Source organism: Peromyscus leucopus, chromosome 2 (genome assembly GCF_004664715.2).
Source record: "Peromyscus leucopus breed LL Stock chromosome 2, UCI_PerLeu_2.1, whole genome shotgun sequence".
Taxonomy (NCBI): domain Eukaryota; kingdom Metazoa; phylum Chordata; class Mammalia; order Rodentia; family Cricetidae; genus Peromyscus; species Peromyscus leucopus.
This window is the reverse complement of record NC_051064.1, coordinates 106,107,568-106,127,357: the sequence shown is the minus strand read 5'-3', so window position 1 is coordinate 106,127,357 and position 19,790 is coordinate 106,107,568. Positions and strand designations below refer to the sequence as shown.

At 36.9% G+C, this 19,790-nt stretch overlaps 1 protein-coding gene across 14 annotated transcripts in view; it reads right to left on the bottom strand.

Moving 5' to 3' along the window:
• The window catches only part of Mier1 (MIER1 transcriptional regulator), a 55,646-nt gene that overhangs the window by 29,331 nt on the left and 6,525 nt on the right, over window positions 1–19,790 (bottom strand). For 7 of the 14 annotated variants that reach the window (XM_028887781.2, XM_028887738.2, XM_028887767.2 and 4 more), the window contains 2 exons: window positions 12,699–12,723; window positions 8,326–8,471 (listed from right to left, as the gene is read on the bottom strand). In XM_028887781.2, the coding sequence (XP_028743614.1) occupies window positions 8,326–8,471; window positions 12,699–12,723 (171 nt within the window). Of the gene's footprint in view, window positions 1–8,325; window positions 8,472–12,532; window positions 12,570–12,698; window positions 12,724–14,106; window positions 14,131–19,790 lie in introns of those variants that run through there. The other 7 variants (XM_028887802.2, XM_028887761.2, XM_028887788.2 and 4 more) reach the window with 3 other exon arrangements.

Here is a 19,790-nt window from a genome sequence, read left to right as displayed (position 1 = left end):
CTATTTTGAAATCATTTTCTGACTAGACCACAGTGCTTGGTCCACTCTATAACAACACATCAATCGAACAACCCCTTTGGGGTCCTGAGTGTTGATCTGCCTTATTTAGAACGTTAAGTCAGCTGGAAGAACAGGATGCTGGTCTTATGCTAGTCTCTAGCCTAATGTCTTAGATGAGGGTTCTCTAAACTGTATTTGCTTTGTTTTGTTTTTGTTTTTTGAGGCAGGTTTTCTCTGTGTAGCCCTGGATGTTCTGAACTCACTCTGTAGACTAGGCTTGGCCTCAAACTCAGACCCCCTGCCTCTGCCTCCTGAGGGCTCAGATTAAAGGCATGCACCACCACTGCCAGACTTTTAATCTGCATTTAAAAAAATTTCTAAGTAAGGCTTCTTACATGAGTATGAAATATCTCAAAGGACACTAATTTCACAGGTGCAGGATAAGATAGCAGCCAATCAGCCTTTCCAGTGGGAGAATAGAAAGCCTGGACATTATTTTTCAAATCTTCCACTAACAAAACAAGCAGCTCAGTTAGCTTACAAAAGTCAGATGACATATTAACTGTACAGAAGGGAATTTCACTTGAAAAGCAGAGTAGTTAAACCATGGACTGTTTTTCCTCACGTAACACAGATAAGAAGTACAAGTCCCTACATAAATTTTACTTCTCAAAAGTCCAGAAACACCTCCAATACTAAGAAAGGGCAGAGACAGTGCAAAGTAGCCTCCTCAATATCTCACAGACTCCACTAAAAGAACCAGTGACAAAACTAGCACACGGAGAAAGTCATTGAAGTCAAATGATAAATGGTTAAAGCATAAAAATTAAAAAAAAAAAAAAAATCAGACCCTCTTGATAGAAGCAGACATACTTCCCATACATAGTAAGTGAAAACTATATCCTCATCACCACCAATACTATTTCAAAAGGATTTAGGCTATGGGAAGATCAGTAACAGATTAATCACAGACATAGTGGGTTTTCTGTTTCTTTCTTTTTTTTTTTTTTTTGGTTTTTTCGAGACAGGGTTTCTCTGTGTAGCTTTGCGCCTTTCCTGGAGCTCACTTGGTAGCCCAGGCTGGCCTCAAACTCACAGAGATCCGCCTGGCTCTGCCTCCCGAGTGCTGGGATTAAAGGCGTGCGCCACCACTGCCCGGCTCTTTTTGTTTTTAAACTTAATTTCTATGACCTAGGTTTCTTAAATGACAATTTTTTGTTCAGGTCTGATCCTCATGGTTACTTTTTTTGGTCACTTTTGCTCCGTGTCAGAATGACTCTTAGTTGTTCATTCATTAGTATGCAAGCTTAGTTAATGCTGTTTCAAAACAAGCTGCATTTTCAGAATGACTGAAAAAGAAAAGAACAAAAGTTTGAAACACATGAAAAAATAATTGGGTTCAGAATCCAGCAATACCTAGATGGGGAAAGAAAAGGTCGATGTCTGAAAGAATGGAAATGTTCACAGCTCTGGTTTACCAAACACAAGTACCAAGTTGCCATACTGTAGTTGGTAAAAATGTACAAGGAACATGCCTATAAAAAGTTCAAATAAACAACCAGGTATAGTGGTGTATGTCTGTAATCCCAGGACCAGGGAGACTGAGGCAGGAAGATCTCAAACTCCAAGTCAGATTGGACTATACAGGGAGTACAAGGCCAGGCTGGGGTGCAGAGCTGAGGCCTCAAAATGATAGACAGGAAAGCATAAATGCAAGAATAGACAAACGCCTACTAATATTACATTTTTTGTTTTTTAGGACAAGGTTTTACTGCATCTATATTGGCCTGGAACTTACTCTGTAGCCTAAGCTAGTTTCCAACTCATGGTTTTTCTGCCTTAGTTCATGGGTGCCAGAGTTAAAAGTGCATGCCACCTGGAAGCCAATTTTATTTGTGGCTAGTCAGTCTTAGCGGCAGACCCTCTCTAGGAGGGCAAGCTACATCTTCTGGCAATCTATCTTGGATGGGCTTTATTGGATTCCTCTAGTCTCTCAGCTAAAACCTGAACACATGATACAGCTTCCTCCAAGTCCTCCAAAGCATTTGCCAGCATTTGTCTCATAGCACACTCGGAAAAATAAACACTCTACACTAAACCTTGGGTTAAAGGATACTGACTTTGACATCTTTGTGTGTGTGCAACATTTCTAACAATGGATTGGTAGTCATCATCTGTGTATGGGGGCAGGGTGAGAGTGGCGTGTGGTGCATGCAGCACCCAGAAGCCAGAGGACTTTGGGTGGTCCTACTGTATCAGATCATTATTGTACTAAGGCCCATCAGTCACCCATTTTCACAGAACATTACATTATCAAAGTCTACATTCTACCAGGTATTAAGGGAGGGACCTCCTTCAACTTAGTCTTTTGATACACCAGCTAAGCAGTGGCTGGGAAACCTCAATGATCATCCTTTCTTAGCACTCCCACTCCCAATGCTGGGGTTACCTGGTGTTTTACATGGGTGCTGGGGATACGAACTAAGGTCCTCATGCTTACACAGCAAGTGCATCCAACACTGTGCTATCCATCTCCCGAGCCCATGACTTCTTTAGAGAGACTGGTAAGTTTACAGATTTTGCTAGGTCTTTGGGTCGAAGTTAATAAGGAATAGGAGTTCCTGCCCGTAGGTAATGCTGATGCCCTTATCTCACTCACAAGAATTAAGCTGAGAATGCTCAAAGTGCTGTGTATATAATCTCCTTGGTCTGTAACAAGAATAACTCTTAATTAGTACCAGGCAGACATGGATAAAAACATTCAGCTTCTCAGTTTGTTTCTAGTATTTTATCAGAATCAGCTAAACAAAAATAAAGGGAGGATATCACACAATGTAGGAACAGCACAATGAAAAGTTGATTTGAAAAAGGAAGCCCAATCATTTTAAAAAGCAGAAATTAAGGTATTACTTGAGTCCCAAATCCTGGATATTTTCCTGCCCTTAATCACATGCTATACACAATACACTGAATTCTTCACTGACTACATTTGTTCCAGATACGGTTCTGTCTTTCTACTCTCAGGATTTTGATACTGTCAACAATAGTTATTTGCAAAGTGAATATCTGTATTTCCCTTAGAGAAAAAGACTAAAGGATGATTAAAACTTGGCCAGTAGAACATAAGTGAATGAGGATCTATCAGTCACCTAGTCTAGAGAACATCTTACTAGTTTCATTATCAAAGTCTATGTTCTTTCTACCAGGTACCAAGGAATTTCATTCAACTTGCATGGAAACATCACAATGAAGAAGGTGTGTTTTACCCTCCATCTAGGAGGAAGGATATAAAAATCACAGAGAGCAACAGCTACGGGGCATGTAGCACATGCTCACAGCTGTGATTCACCTTTCTGAGAACCGCGGGAACGACACAATGAAGATTTATTTAGTAGTTTTATTATGTGTCAGACATTGTGCCAAGTGTTCTACATTACCATCTTCATAAGGACGGAAGTTTAACAATGATAATCAAGTTATATGCTTATGGAATAGTGAAGCTAAATTAAGGACCCAAGTTATTTAACTCACTGGGTCGTGTACTTAATTACATGTGCACATATACTTTCTTCCTTGAAATCTGAACTCAGGTTAAATACACATCATCTTGATGCAATATGACATAAAGGCTGAGGAGATAAGACTATGAGGGATAATGACACAAGGTGAATAGAAACAGATGTACATTATAATGTGCTTTAGAAAGTAAGTTGTCTAAATACTAAAAAAAAGTGGGGCAGTCATATCTGTGTAAGCTAACTGGACCCTGCCTGAAGTCGAAAAGAATGGGCTATTTAAAAGACAAACACCAAGAGCTGCAGAGATGGCTCAGCAATTACAAATACTTGTTCTTGCAGAGGACCAGAATTTGGTTCCCAACACCCACATAGAGGCTCATAACTATCTTTAACTGTACTTCCACAGGAACTGACACTCTTTTCTGGCCTCCCTCTAAAGACACCAGGCATACACATGAGTCAAGACAGGAAGATAAAGCCATCAAACACTACCATACAATAGTACTATAAGATCAGAGTAGCATCAATTTTCTGGTTGCAGAAGAAATAAGTCTTCTCTCATGAATGTGGCACAGATGCAAACTTTCACAGCAGGGCCATTTGGTGGATGGGCACATTATTCTTCAGATATACTGTACCAAAATGGACTTAGCAATACAGGCTTATGAAGAGGAGATAAGTCCTAAGGGACCACATCTAGATTTGACTAAGACAGTTCTGAAGGTAACCAATCACTTAGGGCTGGTCAATAAACTTCTTTTACAATTTTCATATCAGGGTTTCTTTTGTATTTATAATTCAGCCTATGCATACTGTCAGGTCGCAAAGACTCAGGACAAATGGCTAACTATGGTGCCTATTAGCATACACAGTACATGCTGGCCTCAGGTTCTCTCAGCATCACAAGTACCTGGTATAGTCCTGGCTCCTCTCAGCACTTCTCACCCCCTACCCTACCTTAAACCTCTTCAAGCCCCTAAGCTTCACTTTCCTTTCCCCCAGCTTCCATCCCCAGATAACCCAGCCATTTCAGCCAAGCACTCTCTTGGTCCTCTTCTCTTGGATCCTGGTCCCCTCTTGCCCTTCTCTCTTCATTCTCTCCTCTCATGGACAGGTCTATTCTGTTGGCCATGTTCCTTTTCAGTCTGGACTCTTATGGCTGTTCTCTCTCATATCTACAGTAAAAATCTTCTTCTTAACCATACCTAGGAGTAGTCATGTTCTCATTTTTATTCATGTACACAAGAAAATGTCAAACTCTCATTTTTTTTCTATAAAGAGCATCCAAAGAAGTGACAAAAATAAATTGGGAGACAGTTTTACGACAAGGTAAAAGTATGTGCTTAAGAGGTTAGTGTGGGCATTCCCATGAGCTACATAAATCTCTGTCCCTAGGCTTTGGTACTTTACTGGGAATGTGTCCAGTGCTTTAAAGTGTGTATTAAGAATAGATGTTGTTGGCCGGGCGGTGGTGGTGCTCGCCTTTAATCCCAGCACTCGGGAGGCAGAGCCAGGCGGATCTCTGTGAGTTCGAGGCCAGCCTGGTCTCCAAAGCGAGTTCCAGGAAAGGCGCAAAGCTACACAGAGAAACCCTGTCTCGAGAAACCAAAAAAGAATAGATGTTGTTAATAAAAGTCCTTTTCTTCTACAATGCATTTAAATATACAGAAGTAGTTGATACTAATCTTTCTTCTGAATGTAGTGTTACAATTGTGCCCATGCTTGGTCTCTTGAATTTTAACAAGCATTGGTTAAATTTCGGTACTGGCAATTCAGAGCAAACACAAAACTTCATGAATTGTGTGCATAATTTTAACATTCCTATTAGTACCACAGCAAGTTCTAACCAATTCATCTAATTGTATTAAATTATCTAAATGTAAGACTTATATGGGGGCTGAGAGATGGCTCAGTGGTTAAGAGCACTTACTGTTCTTGCGGGGACCCAGGTTCAAGGTTCAATTCCTAGTCCCCACATGGCAGCTCACAACTATAAATCCAGTCTAGGGGATCTGACATCCCCACACAAATGCAAATTTAAAAAAAAAGACATATAACACCTTTTATACTGACATGATATGCGGTGGTAGCTACATACATTAAAGCCCATATCAACAGTACTCAATGAAAAGTTTAGAATTCAAGTTGAATGAAATTAAAACTTTCAAAGTATTTTAATATTTGAATATCTATCTTTGACTTAACCCAGCTGATTTTGATCTGAAAGAACTCAGAGGTGAGAGTGAAATGCATTTGTTAAATTTACTGCTAATTTGAATGAACTGTGAAGTTTGTCCACAATTACATAAAAAAAAAAGGACAGATTTCATACAATGAAAGTTCCAAATGAAAAGCACCACCCCCTGAACTTTACCACTGTCTTGCTCCTGTAAAAGCAGATGAGTAATCAATAAGACAAACTGGTTTATTTCTTAAAGAAAAAATGGTTTGGTCCATACTTATAAAGTTTGTAACTACAGGAAATCTAATCACACCATTTAGTTTCAGGTTACAAAAGTTCTAGATACGGAGATACTTAAATGTAAAATTTTGCTCTATGTGGAAAGCCAGAGGAGATTCTGGGGAGGTGTAAGACTGCTTGAGATGAAAACATACGCTGGGTGGTGGTGGTGCATGCCTTTAATCCCAGCAGAAGCGGGAGGATCAGCTTGGGCTACAGAGTGGCTTCCAGGAAAGGCTCCAAAGCTACACAGAGAAAGCCTGCCTCGGAAAAACAAAACAAAACAAAAAACCAGAAACAAAAAAGAGATGAAAACATATAGGATTACTTCCTTTCTCTAACCTCTATAAATTTCAATTACCATTTCCTAAAGAAAAGAATAAGCAATGACTGACTAGCTTCTTACTTTTAAAAGACTGTTTCTGACCTCAAGTACACCATAATTTTTTGAAAGGCTCTGTGAAAACCAAAGTACAATATTGCCACCAAAATAAATTCAGTTCTCTGGTCAAAGTTAAAAATAATTTGCTTAGACATGGTGAATAATGCTATTTTAGTAACTAAACGATCCCAAACAGGACCCAGGCAAGATTTAACTAAATGCTATCAGGACTCCTTTCAAATCCCCAACTAAATTCTGAAACACAGTTAATTACTATAAAATAATAATAACATCCATCTTCTCTATCTATAAACATCAGCACGGTGTCTGTTTTACATTTCTTTTATCATGGAACAAATTACATCATACACCTAAGTTATATTAGAGAATACCAGATCCCCTTATGAAATTAATGAAGGCTATAGGTATTATGACCTACACATACATATAAATATGTATGAACTGAGGTAGGGAAACAAAACTAAGCCATACTAAATAGGATACAGCATTTTTGTTTATTTTTTAAGCTAATTAGCATATATGAATGGTAACACCAAATCCAGAAGGCAGCAGCAAATCCTAGATTGCCAAATACACCTCAAAGCAGGAACAAACTACCTAATCCAAGACCAAAAGCAGTTATTAAGGTACAGTGTAACAGCTTTTTTAAAATGGGAAATGGAAAAGGTCCTATCAAGCAGTTGGCCTTGCAGCAAGATTAAGGAATCTAGATTTTCTTTAGGAGTTATAAGAGGTTGAAATAAAAGGTTTTGTACTTTAGAAAGGTCACTATAGATGCTGCATGGAAAATTTATTAGAAGAAATATAGCAAAACATGAAATGGGGAAACTAATTAGGAAGCAGTCATAGTAGTCCAGGATAGAAAAAATACCTCCTGGGGTAGATATGGAACAAGAACTGGTTAGAGGTATTTCAGTGGGGAGCAATAACAGGCTTATTTAGAAAAGCAATGTTGGCAACAAAAGAAACATTTTCCCTTGTTTCAGACTTAGCCAACAATGTAAATAAATGTAAGTAGTTTTTAAGGTGACATTTTTTTTATAGACAGAGAAGGAACAGGTAAGGAGGGAACAGTAAGTATTGTTTTGAGTGTTCACAATTTTAGAGATAGCTGCTGAAATGTTTAAGGAAAAAGTCAAGTTGGAGAATAAGATGGAAGAGTTAAGCCAGAAATACAAACCAAGAAGAACTGAGCAGAGACCATGAAATAGATTAGATCACACAGGCTGGTAGTTTTCAGATTTGGTATGCAGGTGGCTCAAATTTGCTTAATGAAGATGCAGACTGGGAGCCCACCTTGGAAGATCTGCTGTATTTATTAAGTCTATAGCACATTCTGATGCAGCTGAACTTTATAGTATGTTCTGAGCATTTACCTAAGAGAGACAAGAACAGAAGAATAGGTCTGGCACCAATAGCCAAGAAGTACAAACACTTAAACTTTAGGTAAAGAGGAATGCACAGAGAACACTGAAGAGGAAATGGAGTACAGGGAAAAGCAGAGTGGAGAGAGAATGGTCAGCTGTGTTGAATACCAATGAGAAAAGCCCCAAGAATGAGAAGAACAATGCGTGCAGAAAGGTCAAAGATAACAACACTGATAGCAAGAGGGAGACACAATCTAGAACTTTAATCAGAGAGGAAAATGATGACGTTGAAGACATTTAGGCTTTGAAGAGAGTAAATAAAAGATGCAGTAACTGGTGGGAGGGGGCCACAAGGGAAAATTTAGGATCCTTTCATGGCCCATTTCTGACAGATCTATGTTTCACCAAAAATTACTACTGAGTTTTACACAATAATTTTTTTAGCCACAATTTCAAATGTTAAATACGCCACCAATGGTTGGGGTATTTAAAATTTCCAGCATAAACAGAGCACCGAAGTCTCCAGTGTCCCGCTCCACATGCCGCACCATTTCACTGCTAGTATAGGTCATTTACCCTTGCAAGATCCTCTATTTCAGAACTGAAGTTTGTCTCTCCTTCCATCATCTCTTCTTCTTCTAATGTTCGCTCATCATCAAAATCATGAACCAGCATGTCAGCTGATGGATCAAACTCATGGTCCTCTGATGTTGCTGAGCCTCCTATAAAGAACATTTCCAGATGTATGGTAAACCAAATTAAGTGCATCTTACCAATGTTATTTTAGTATATATGCATTGTTTATTTGAGGCTGGATGTAAGTTAAAAAGGACCAGGAAAAAGATAGACACAGTAAATGTTTTTGCTTTAAAAAATAAGCTTTACTCATCCCCACTCCCAAAAAGCTCATACAAGGAACTACTGTTTGCCAGGCTTACTCCTATATGTTATACTGTGAAATTGGGGTAGAATATTTTTAACTTAAAATTTTTGCTGTAATCTTCTAAACAGGAAACTAAGTTATAAAGAAAAAGAGTTCCATCAAGTAAGAATCGTCTTTTTTTGTGGAGGGGAAAAACCATTTTTAACCACCTGTTTAAGGTTTGAGAATCTCTTTGGTCCTTGAAAATCTGAACAGTCACATACTGTGGATGATTTTCTAGGTCGATGACAGGCTGCACATATGACAGTGGTTACATCACATAGTATAGGTATGTGGCAGGCTTGTAGAGGTATGCTCTATATTAACTGCTCAGCCACCTGAGTTAATCAGAATGTGTGCTTGCTGTTAAGCAACACTTGCCCATCTAGTGAAAATATACATGTACTATCAGCACTACCTTGAAAATAAATTCTAATATTTGAGTAATTACCTTGAACTTATGCAGGTGATTTGAAATAACTCAGGGGTAATAGAAGTAAAATGTATTAAAAGCATATATAAAATTTTTATTAAAGGAAATACAAGTAACTCAAAGGAACTGATATATCCTAATCAATATTTAGCCTGGTTTGGGGGAATGTTACTAGATTTAAATAGACTGCAAAAGCTAGGAATGTGGGTGTTCTGTAGACATTTCCCACATTTTGATTAGTGCCAAACCAAGACTTCAGTTTGCAAAAGCACTGCTTACTTATAGACAAGTATGTCATTTAACATGGGGGGGGGGAAGGATCTTTTTATCAGTTCAAATTATTAAGAGTTGCATTAACAGCCATGCCAATCCCCTTATTTCACTCTATGTAAGAGAATCAGAAGTAAAAATGAAGAAACCAGGGTATACCAATGGCTAAGAGTTCTTTAGTCAACTCCCACAATATTCAGAAGAGCCCTCCCCTTTAACTATGTGCCAAATAATAAGCTCAATCATTTGACAAACATTATCTCAATCCTCAAGCAGTATGAAGTAGGTATTATCACCCCATTTAAAAGAGGGAGGGAAGAGAAAGATACAAGCTTAAGAACATATATAGTGCTTCAAAATACAGCAAAGATGGAACAGAGTCCCAGCTGTAACTTCAACTCCTGTGTTCCAAACTTCCTGTAAGTCCTCTACATGTCTTGTCTCAAAGAACACTTAAGGAGAGTCTAAGTTTACTAACATATGTGACCTGTAATCGCCAACAGGTGGCAAAACACCTGGAAGACACAATTCTTTTTTAGAAGCATTTGAAAAATATTAAATATAAAATAAGTAAATGCCAAGCCCAATTATTTTATACTAGATTTTAATGAAAATGAGTCATTATGCAAGGTTCAGAATGATTTATATAAAAAATGGAAAAGCATCCTGTCTTAATTCCTTACAACAGACTGTCTTAATTTTATTGGTATTATAGTAGTAGTTGAACTACTGGGCAGGAGGGTTCTCATGAGAGCACAAATAAGAATCATTAACTTGGAGTTTTGGTTTTTATCATCCTTTCAGTTTTCTGAACCTTTTCTTCTGAGACACTTAGCAGTCAACAGTGAAGCAGTCTCACAGACTGTGCTACTCTTTTATTCACTCTTACAGACAGAAAGACACTTTTAAAAAGGCTCTACTACTGGAGCTGGAGAAAAAGGACTCAGCAGTTAGGAGGACTTGTGACTTTTGCAGAGGATCTGGGTTCAGTTTCTAACACCCACCTGATAGCTCACAACCATCCTTAACTCAAGTTCTAGGGGATTCTTCTTCTGAACTCCATGAGCTCCAGGCATGTGCACAGTACATATAAATACATACAAGCAAAACACCCATACACACAAAAAAATTACATCACCACCCCTCTTTGGACATTATTAAACTTAACATAGTTCTTACTGAATATAGATATTGCCAAAAATAATTATGCTAAAATTTAACTACTCATTGTTATACTCTTATCCACTTACTTCCAAACTCACTAGAACACAGCACCAAGTCATGAACGTCATACTACTTACCTGAAATCTCTTATCTTTTGTCATCACTTGCAGACAGTTCTACTTGAAGACCTGTCACCTCACTCCCCCACTACATTAAATCCAGAGTGTAAATGAGCTGCTCTTCTAATTCCAACTCCTTTCCCACATGCACATCACATAAAAACTTGCAATTTCAACTATTTTCTTGCTTTAAACTGGTGTTTGTTTTATGTGAGTTCTTACTACCTTATTTGCAAGTAACAACTAACCATCCTATTATTGTCTGCCATATGCTTAGACCCATTATTAGGAAAGTTTCCTGGAAGGGAACCTCAATAATGAGGACATCTTTTGCTTTGCACAAGTTAAGTATTTTGCTAGGGAGTTAAGATAATCACTGCTTTGTCATCCACTTTTGGATCACCTTTTTAAAGGCACTAAGATAACTTTAGGTTACAATGTATCATGTATACCTATTTAATCACTTAAGAACCTACCTCCCCTGTAACTGTGCCTGCACTTTGGATGATGCTGATGGAGCTTATAGATAAGTCATTTAGCACAGTTATGTGACTATGACTGCTAGCACTGACTCCCAAATACAGATGCTATGAAGAGCAGCCTATGACCATTAAACAATATTTTCTACATGAGAGAAGCCTCTATCCTTAATTCTATCAAGTTTTGTATCTCTAATTGTGCCTAGCAACAAATGCTCCTTCTGCCAAAGGCCCTAATATTTATGTATTTATTAAAGAAACACTAAAGCTTAAGGAATCTGCAACCCTACATGAAGAAACACAGGGAATCCATTTTCTTTTTTCAGCAAAATTTATTTCTGAAGTTTCGAAAAAAAAAAATACTGGAAATATTTCTATATCCCACAATCAATATACTGGGGTATATACACTTTTCTGATCTCATGTTTACTTCTAAATCCTACCATCCTGAACTCACTTATAAATCACAAAGGTTAAAAAAAAAGTTACAAAGACCAATATACTTTACTCTTGAGCATACAGAAAAAAGACAAACTACTTTTAGCTGAAATAAAGACAAAAGCAAGTGTAAAGTCAACACTCAAGTTATTTAATAGTGCACTCCAACTTCCAGAACACAACAATTTATGCCCATGGAAAGCATCCTGGACTATTAAAAGACTACTCATGTTAAGCACACACACACGCACACAAAGCTTTCTAAAAATTACAATACAAGCTTGGCAGTGGTGGACTCGGATTTAATCCCAGCACTCGGGAGGCAGAGGCAAGTGGAACTCTAAGTTCAAGGCCAGCCTGATCTACAGAGCAAGTTCCAAGACAGCCAGGGCTGTACAGAGAAACCCTGTTTGGGAGTGGGGGGCAAGCACCCCCCAAAATGAATGAAAAAAATCCAAAATAAAATTACAATACAACGCAGATAGCTTCAATTTGCAAATTTCAGCAACATGATGCTAAACTTTGCTAAAGTATTCAATGTGTGAGTTATTTTCAAACAAAACATACTTCAGAGGACTCCCAAAGAGTAAATGTGTGCAATATTGAAGGGAGAATATAAAAATCCTAGATGAACAGTTAAAGTATATACAACCTACTCAAATCTATGAATAAATTCTTTATGTTTCCAATGCAACTCCCCTGCTGAATGGCTGACTTACTTTACTATGCCCTTCAATGGTAAACACATTAATAATTTTTTATCAAATAAAGTGTTGAATATCTTTAAACTAACTGACTCCTTTTCAAAAGCATTATTTCATGTACACTTTCAGTTAAATAACAATTTTAAACTATAAGAAATATGTAAAGCAACTGAGAAGAGTGGAAGACAGGGAAGAGAAAGAGAGAGAGAGAGGGAAAGAAAGCCCAGACAGGTAGGAGGATGAACTTGCCTCACCTGTACTTTCATGGGCAGTCAAACATTTCCTCCATTTCTTTTTCCCCAGAAAAAAGAAGCATTCAGAAGAGAAGCAAGTCAGATGACAGTCTAGCTCCTCTATCCTTTATCTTAACTAATAGGACAAGTAGTCAAGCAGATTATAAAAACACATAAAAATACTTACCTGGACTTGAAGACTCAACAGATGGCTGAGGGGAAAAGAAAACAAATTAGCATTTTTGTGTAGTGTACCTTTATAAACATTCTAAGAAGCACTAAATGACTAATGACACCAAAAACTTACAATAAGTTTTAATGTCTAACACAAACCGAAATTGTTCACATAATCTTTCCCTTCCATTATGCTTAAACCCCCTCAAAAATCTAGAACACTCTTGGATTTAGAAGCAAAAATAGTAATATGAAATTAATTCTGATTTTAAAAGCAAACACAGTCCTCAAAAATATAGGTGAGTTAAGAGGTATGATTTTAGATATTAAAATCTTCAGTAATAGGTTTCATCCTACTTATATTGAAATAACCATACATATACAAAATTTGCTATCAGTGGTTTCTAAAGCTCAAAACAAAAACCAAATTGTGAAACAGGAGGTAGAAACAATTACATTCCCTCCTGACCATGATACCAGGGACTGAACCCAGACCTTCACACACGCACACACTAGGCAAGTGTTCGACCAATAGACTATATCCCCCACCTCACCCTCTAGAAGGACAAGATCTTTCTAAAATCCAGCATGACTTTGATCATGATCTCCTGCCTCAGCATCCCAAGTGCAGAACTTACAGGTATCACTGTATCACTCATACATTAGCAACCTTAAATGGCAAAATATACAGATAAAACTGGTAGCAACTACTTTACTAATATTGCCATTTGACAGCGTAATTATTTTATCTCTATCTTCAAACATAAATTCCTTCTAGACAAATTCAGTAACTTGAGAGAACTTAAAAAATGCCACTTCAGCCAGAGCTAACCACAGATGTTGTGAGAAGGAAGAAGCCACTGGCAAAAGAGCATGCTATTAAGAATATTTCTTCGGCTAAACACAACAGGACGAGAGGTAAGACAATAAAACAAACAGGGAAAAGTGTTCAGTTTTCAAGAGCCAGGGAATCTAAGACACATGTCTGTGAGGTATTTAAGTTCCATTTTGAAACCTGCCTCCGTTGTAAATGTGGTATTCTAGATTCCAGTTGTACTGGCTTCTTTTGAGGCGCTTTTTCAAAGGTCCAATTTCTACTTCTAAACTTTAGTAAGAGAACAGTTCATCCCTTCAACACTGTTTTTCTAACAACAACAACAAACAAACCCTAACAGTGTAGACAGTATTATATATTTCCTACACCACACCATCATTATTTCAAAGTCAGCAGGCTAAAACAGCTAAGAGAATTGTTTAGTTTGGTTTCTCTGATGAGAAGCTGGAGAGCAGGAGGCCATGGAAATAATATAACCATAAAAAGGGCAGAACTACACAGTTCTGATGTGAAATGGGTGTAGACACCACATCTATTATCCAACAAATCAACATTTTAAAATCTTAATCCCAACTATAAACCTAACCTTTGGACAATTACATCATTCAATGACTTCATGTGGTTCCAAGTTGATCAGTACTACAGAAAAGCTTCATCACATTCCTTCTCAAGTAAATGTCTGAAACAAATATACATGGCATAAACAACCACAACTTCTTACAGATTAGGTCTCAAAGAGATACAGCTCCTGAACATAATTATTTTTTTAACATTACAATGTTTTATAGTCTTCTGATTAAAAAAGAAAAAAGCTTTCTGAAATCAAGTGTGTTGGCACAACTTTAATCCTAGTACTCAGGAGGCAGAGGCAGGCAGAGTTTAATGAGTCTGAGGCTGGTCTGGTCTACATAGTGAGTTCTAGACCAGCCAGAAATACACAGTGAGACCCCACCTAAAAAAGGGGACGACGACGACGATGACATCTTTTGGCTAAAAATAACTACTACTGGACATGAAAAAGTTTAATGGCATTAGCTATTATCAATAACAGGATACTGAATATGGAAGCTGTGTACTTCAGTTTATAAGAGGCCTTTCATCAGCAGTAAATAATATCCCACTGGTGAGTATTATCCAGTTTCCAGCTTGAAGTTCTAAAAAGGCCCCAAATACTTTCTATTCCTCAAGAGGTCTGTGTTTAGAGGACTGGCAGCATTGTTAAGCACAAGGTACTCTCTTAATGTTCAAAGAGATTTAATACTGTCAGACATGCTGGTCTTGATGATAGTATTCACAATCTGGAGAAGGACAGGAGAAGCTAAGTGTCTACACATTTTAGTTATTTCGCAAATAAAATTTTACCAGTTTAGAAAGAAAGGGTGAGAAATGTTTATTGTAACTTTATTGCATACAATTAAATCAAAGATTACCTGCTGAAAACAAGAATTTTAAAAGTTCTTACTGTGAGCCTACCTTTATTCAAATGATAAAAAAATAATTCTTTCAAGATAAAGTTGTATTTACTATCACAATATAGGGGTTTCAATATAGAATGAGAGAATTTTTATAGACATGCAAGATAACTGTGCGTGCGTGTGTGTGTGTGTGTGTGTGTGTGTGTGTGTGTGTGTGTGTATTCACAGTGCTATACATTCTCAAATGGAGTTCCTTTATTTTAATCATAATGTAGCACCAACACCTATCGTGCCCACTCATTTCACACACAGTAAACTCTGGCTATGCACTGAAAAGATGAAAATTCCACGGTGGTGGTGAAGACAGAACCGAGGAAGCCTATCACTTAAGATCCCTCCACACCTCATACCTCTGTGACAAAGTCAAACCTCGCTGTTCCTTCTTTCCTCATTACTCTCTATTTCTAAAAACTTGTTACCGGCTCAAAGAATGCTTAAAATATGAAAACAAACTGATTACTTATCTTGCTCAACAGTTATGTTTCTTTAGGAACTAGTCTCAATTTAACAATCTACTCCAAAACAGCTTGGATCATTTACCTTTTAATATTACAGTAAGTTAGAAAGAAGAAAGAAGACAAAACAAAACTGTAAGTACTTATTTTAACAATATTTATTCTTATGAACTAACCAAAAAATTAAGAATAACATATCCTTAAAATAGAATCACATTATTGCTAAAAGAAAAAAATATGAATGACTGCAACCATTTAGGAGATATTTTACCAACATCAACACAGCCTCCTATTACCCATATAGGTGAATGTGTGTGTGTATTATGTATTACCATAGCTTGTTTAAAGCGAAGAGTTGGGTGGAAATTTTAAATTCATTATTTATGTAGTTTAGAAATGATACATGGTTCTTCCAAGTAACAGAACACCACGAGTCTGTAGTATGATGATGAAACAGATTATGTGTTTGAGCTAAAAGGAGACTAGAAAAGATATTAAGAGTTTGATAAAAATCAATAATAATAGCTATATCCAGGGAATGAGTCAGGAAGCAGAGTGCTTTTCCATTTTATGTTTTTCTGTATTGCTGGAATTTTCAATTGTTTTCACATATTACTCATTCTGTTTTAAAAAGAAAATGAGGATTATCTTGTGGAATTATAAGTCTCTTAATTTTTTTTTTAAACAAAACAAAGCACTAGTGCTCTTTAATCCCAGCACTGGGGAGGCAGAGGCAGGTGGATCTGAGCTCAAGGCTAGCCTGGTCTACAGACTGAGTTCCAGAACAGCCAGTGCTACACAGAGAAACCCTGTCTCAAAAACAAAGAACAAAACAAAACAAAAACCTAAAAACCTACTGCTTTTTACTATTTCTTAATTATAATTTTTTAAAGTTACAGTTTTATTTTTGATCTATACATGTTTATGTGGGATAGAAAACTAAACAGGCAGAAGGACATCAAAGGATACAAACAGGATGAAATAAAAGCAGGAGCTCTGTTACATTTCTCCTGTATACCACCCCCCTCCACAGTTAGTGATTCTGTTGATAAGGTCGCTGCTCTAATTTCAGTGCCTCAACTGTGTTCAATTCTTCACTTCTCTAAAACTAAAAACCCTAATTTGTGAGAGTCAAAGAACAACTCTAGAAAAAAAAAGAGACTAGATAACTATGATTTTTACAAAAATCAATGTGCTCAAAGGATTCACTAGATCTTCGGTGAAAAGAAAAATGACTTTCCCCCTCAAACCAACTCTATCACCTTTTCTCTAAGTGTTGCATCACTTTCTTAGGAAGGTAGAAGATAAACAAGATTCATGAAGGAATTGAGGTAACAGGCTGAAATGGAGTTTGGGAAGCCTACCAGGATGCATACTGCAGGCATACTGTGTCAAAGGCTTACCATTCTACTCTCTTCCATACAAATGTGTATCAGTCAAACTTCTCTTTACTCTCGGAAATGCTGTTACTACTTGAGGTTGAAATTAGGAAATTTACTAGAGCAGCAATATTTCCGAAGGTAGAATGGCATTATGGAAGACAAGCACCAGAAACACAGAAATGTGGGTCTGAGACTTGACTGTGCTACACAGACTAATTGTGTTATGTGGGACAAAGTGCATTAACACCGATCAGTTTCATTTTCTCTATGGTGAAAAGCCTTACAATTCTTTAAGTTCCTTTGAAACTTAGGTTTATGTTCATTATGAATTATTCAAAATGCAGCTAAAAGGTGGGTAAGTTGAAGACTGTTTTCTGACTTGATTTTTTAAATCTATGACTACAGGAAAAGGCAATCTCAATTGGCATAAAGCTATTGTGTGGTGCTGCTTTAGAAACACACACACACACACACACACACACACACACACACACCCCTGCCTCACGCGTGTGCACACACATACTTTTTAACAGTTACATACCCACTGAAAAGCCCAAGCAAGTTTAGTCACTGCTATGAATTCTGAAGCCATTTGTTAATCCTTTGAAAGCACACAAGATTTGATCTGAGTATCAAGCAAGAAATTTTAATATAGCTGTTTATTTCCAAAAAGACATACTCAGGCTTCATTGGCAGTATTTACATCTAAATTATAAGGGAAATTGATTAGTTTCACCAATATTATCTTAAATTAGCTCACTTCTCTTATTTCTCCCACCTAGGTTATCAAGTACATTGACTCTTAGTCCCACCAAATTATTAAATATTTCAGGACTGTCATGCAGCACTGGAGTTCCTGACTATTCTGGATAGCTTTCAGAAACAAATAATAAGCAGAGAAAATAAAACTCATCACCGTTATAGAGAACTGCTTATAGTTTAAATTTACTGCTGTTAAGGGAAACTAACACTGAAAAGAAACACAATCCAATTCCCTTAAAAACAAACAACCACCCAAATTCAAATAATGCTAAACAAGGAAATATTTTTAAGAGGGATGGATATAATAGTAAATAAATGTATCATTATTGAAAATATTTAAACTAATACATTAAGCAAGTCCATTTAAATATTTTGTTACAGAAGTAAGGCTCAGGTGAATAAAAGAGATCTTAAATTGTACTATGGCTTATTTTTTTTTTAAAGAATCTCTGTATGTTTACATACTCTGAAATAAATGACAAAATTCTTTGTTCCCACAGGTCCCTGCACCACATTCCTTATAAAGCCCTAAGGATCAACTACTCCTTCCCCTTATTTTTTTTCTCCTCCCCGACTTTGTAAAACTGTGACTACTCTGTAATTTCCTTCCTTTTAGTGTAACTAGGAGAGCCTTCTTTAGTAAGCTTATGGTAAGTAATCTTAAGTTATAATAAGCACTGGGAAATATTACTAAAAAGAACGAAGAAAGGGAGCATATACTAATTCTTCTGTGCACACAAAATACATTTTAACATGCCCACAACTGAAGAACCACTAAATGTATACTTCCTGTTATAAATTTACAAAGATGACCAGATCAGTATAAAAAGACAACAAATAAAAAAAAAAACCATTACATATTACAACTGTATTTATGCCACTTAAAGTTACAAATCAAGTATTTTTCTAGGAAAACAATGTCAAGATCAATCTCTGAAGTAGGAAAGAACAACATAAGTCTACAAGCAGAATACTTAAATTTTCGTCTGGAGCTATGCTTCTTCAAAAAGCTTCAATTCCTCCCATACTTACCAAATAAATGCATACTGCCCTCAGCTTTATTTAATCAAGAGTATAGTAGTTCAGAATGCAAATTCTTTACTGCATACATCATAAAGAATAACCCTATTTAGCCTATACAGAGGTAAGTAAAAACATTTTAACCAATCATCTCTCCACCAATTTTTTTCACAACTACTGTTCTTGAGTAAAATCCCAATTATTAAATAACTGAGACAAAGAAAACTATAAATTTACTTGTCACTTCACCTATGTTAGGATATTTTCATTGACACATAAAGTTCCTACACTGCTCTATGTTCCACGAGACCCTTGGGTTCTATCCTACACAGCAAAGCAAAGAACAACCTATCAACACTCAAAGAATATAAAATATATTCCAGACCATTAAACAGATGCAATGAAAACAAGTCAAGTTCTTGAAATTGAACCATCCAGGTGTTCCTGCAAATCCTAAGAATTCCATCTCCACATGAGGAAATACCTAAGAAGAGTGGCTTAAACAGAAAAATAGTGAAGGCGTGGGCGCACGCTTAATCAGACTTGAGCAGAGCAGCGATCTCTGTGAGTTGAGGCAGCTGGCTACAATAGTCAGAAACACAAAGTACACAAAAACCTTGAAAAACAAAAAAAAAAAAAAAAAAAAAAAAAATAGTGAGTTTCAGCACACCTCTTCCCTTTAATTTCTAAAACAAAAATGCTAATGTAACAAAATAATGTTCTCAGTATGCTGGAAGTCAAGTTATTACGTGTGGTTTCTTTAAACTTAAGTTTCAGTATTTTTGTACCCAAAGCTACTTTCGATAACTTGTTGTGGGATATGACTACATAAGCCTTGGGCCACAGTACAGCAGTGTGTCACTGCTCCATGTATCCAGTGGGTTTTCAGCAAAAGGGAGTCCAGTGGAGGTTAACTGGTAAGATGCCTGGAAATCCAACTAGATATTCTACTTCCTCTTGTAGCACAGGAATCAGACCTCACCAGGAATGGAGTCCAGGAACACTCAGGTGAATGGATCAAACCAGGCACACTGAAGTGAGATAAAAGGACTGTGCTCACTAAACTCATGTCCTGCAATTCTTTAACTATGAATAGGTAAAGAAAATGAAAACAGACATAATGCGTTTTGGTGGTAAGTCAGTAACATTAAGTATTTTCAATACTGGCAGCAACCA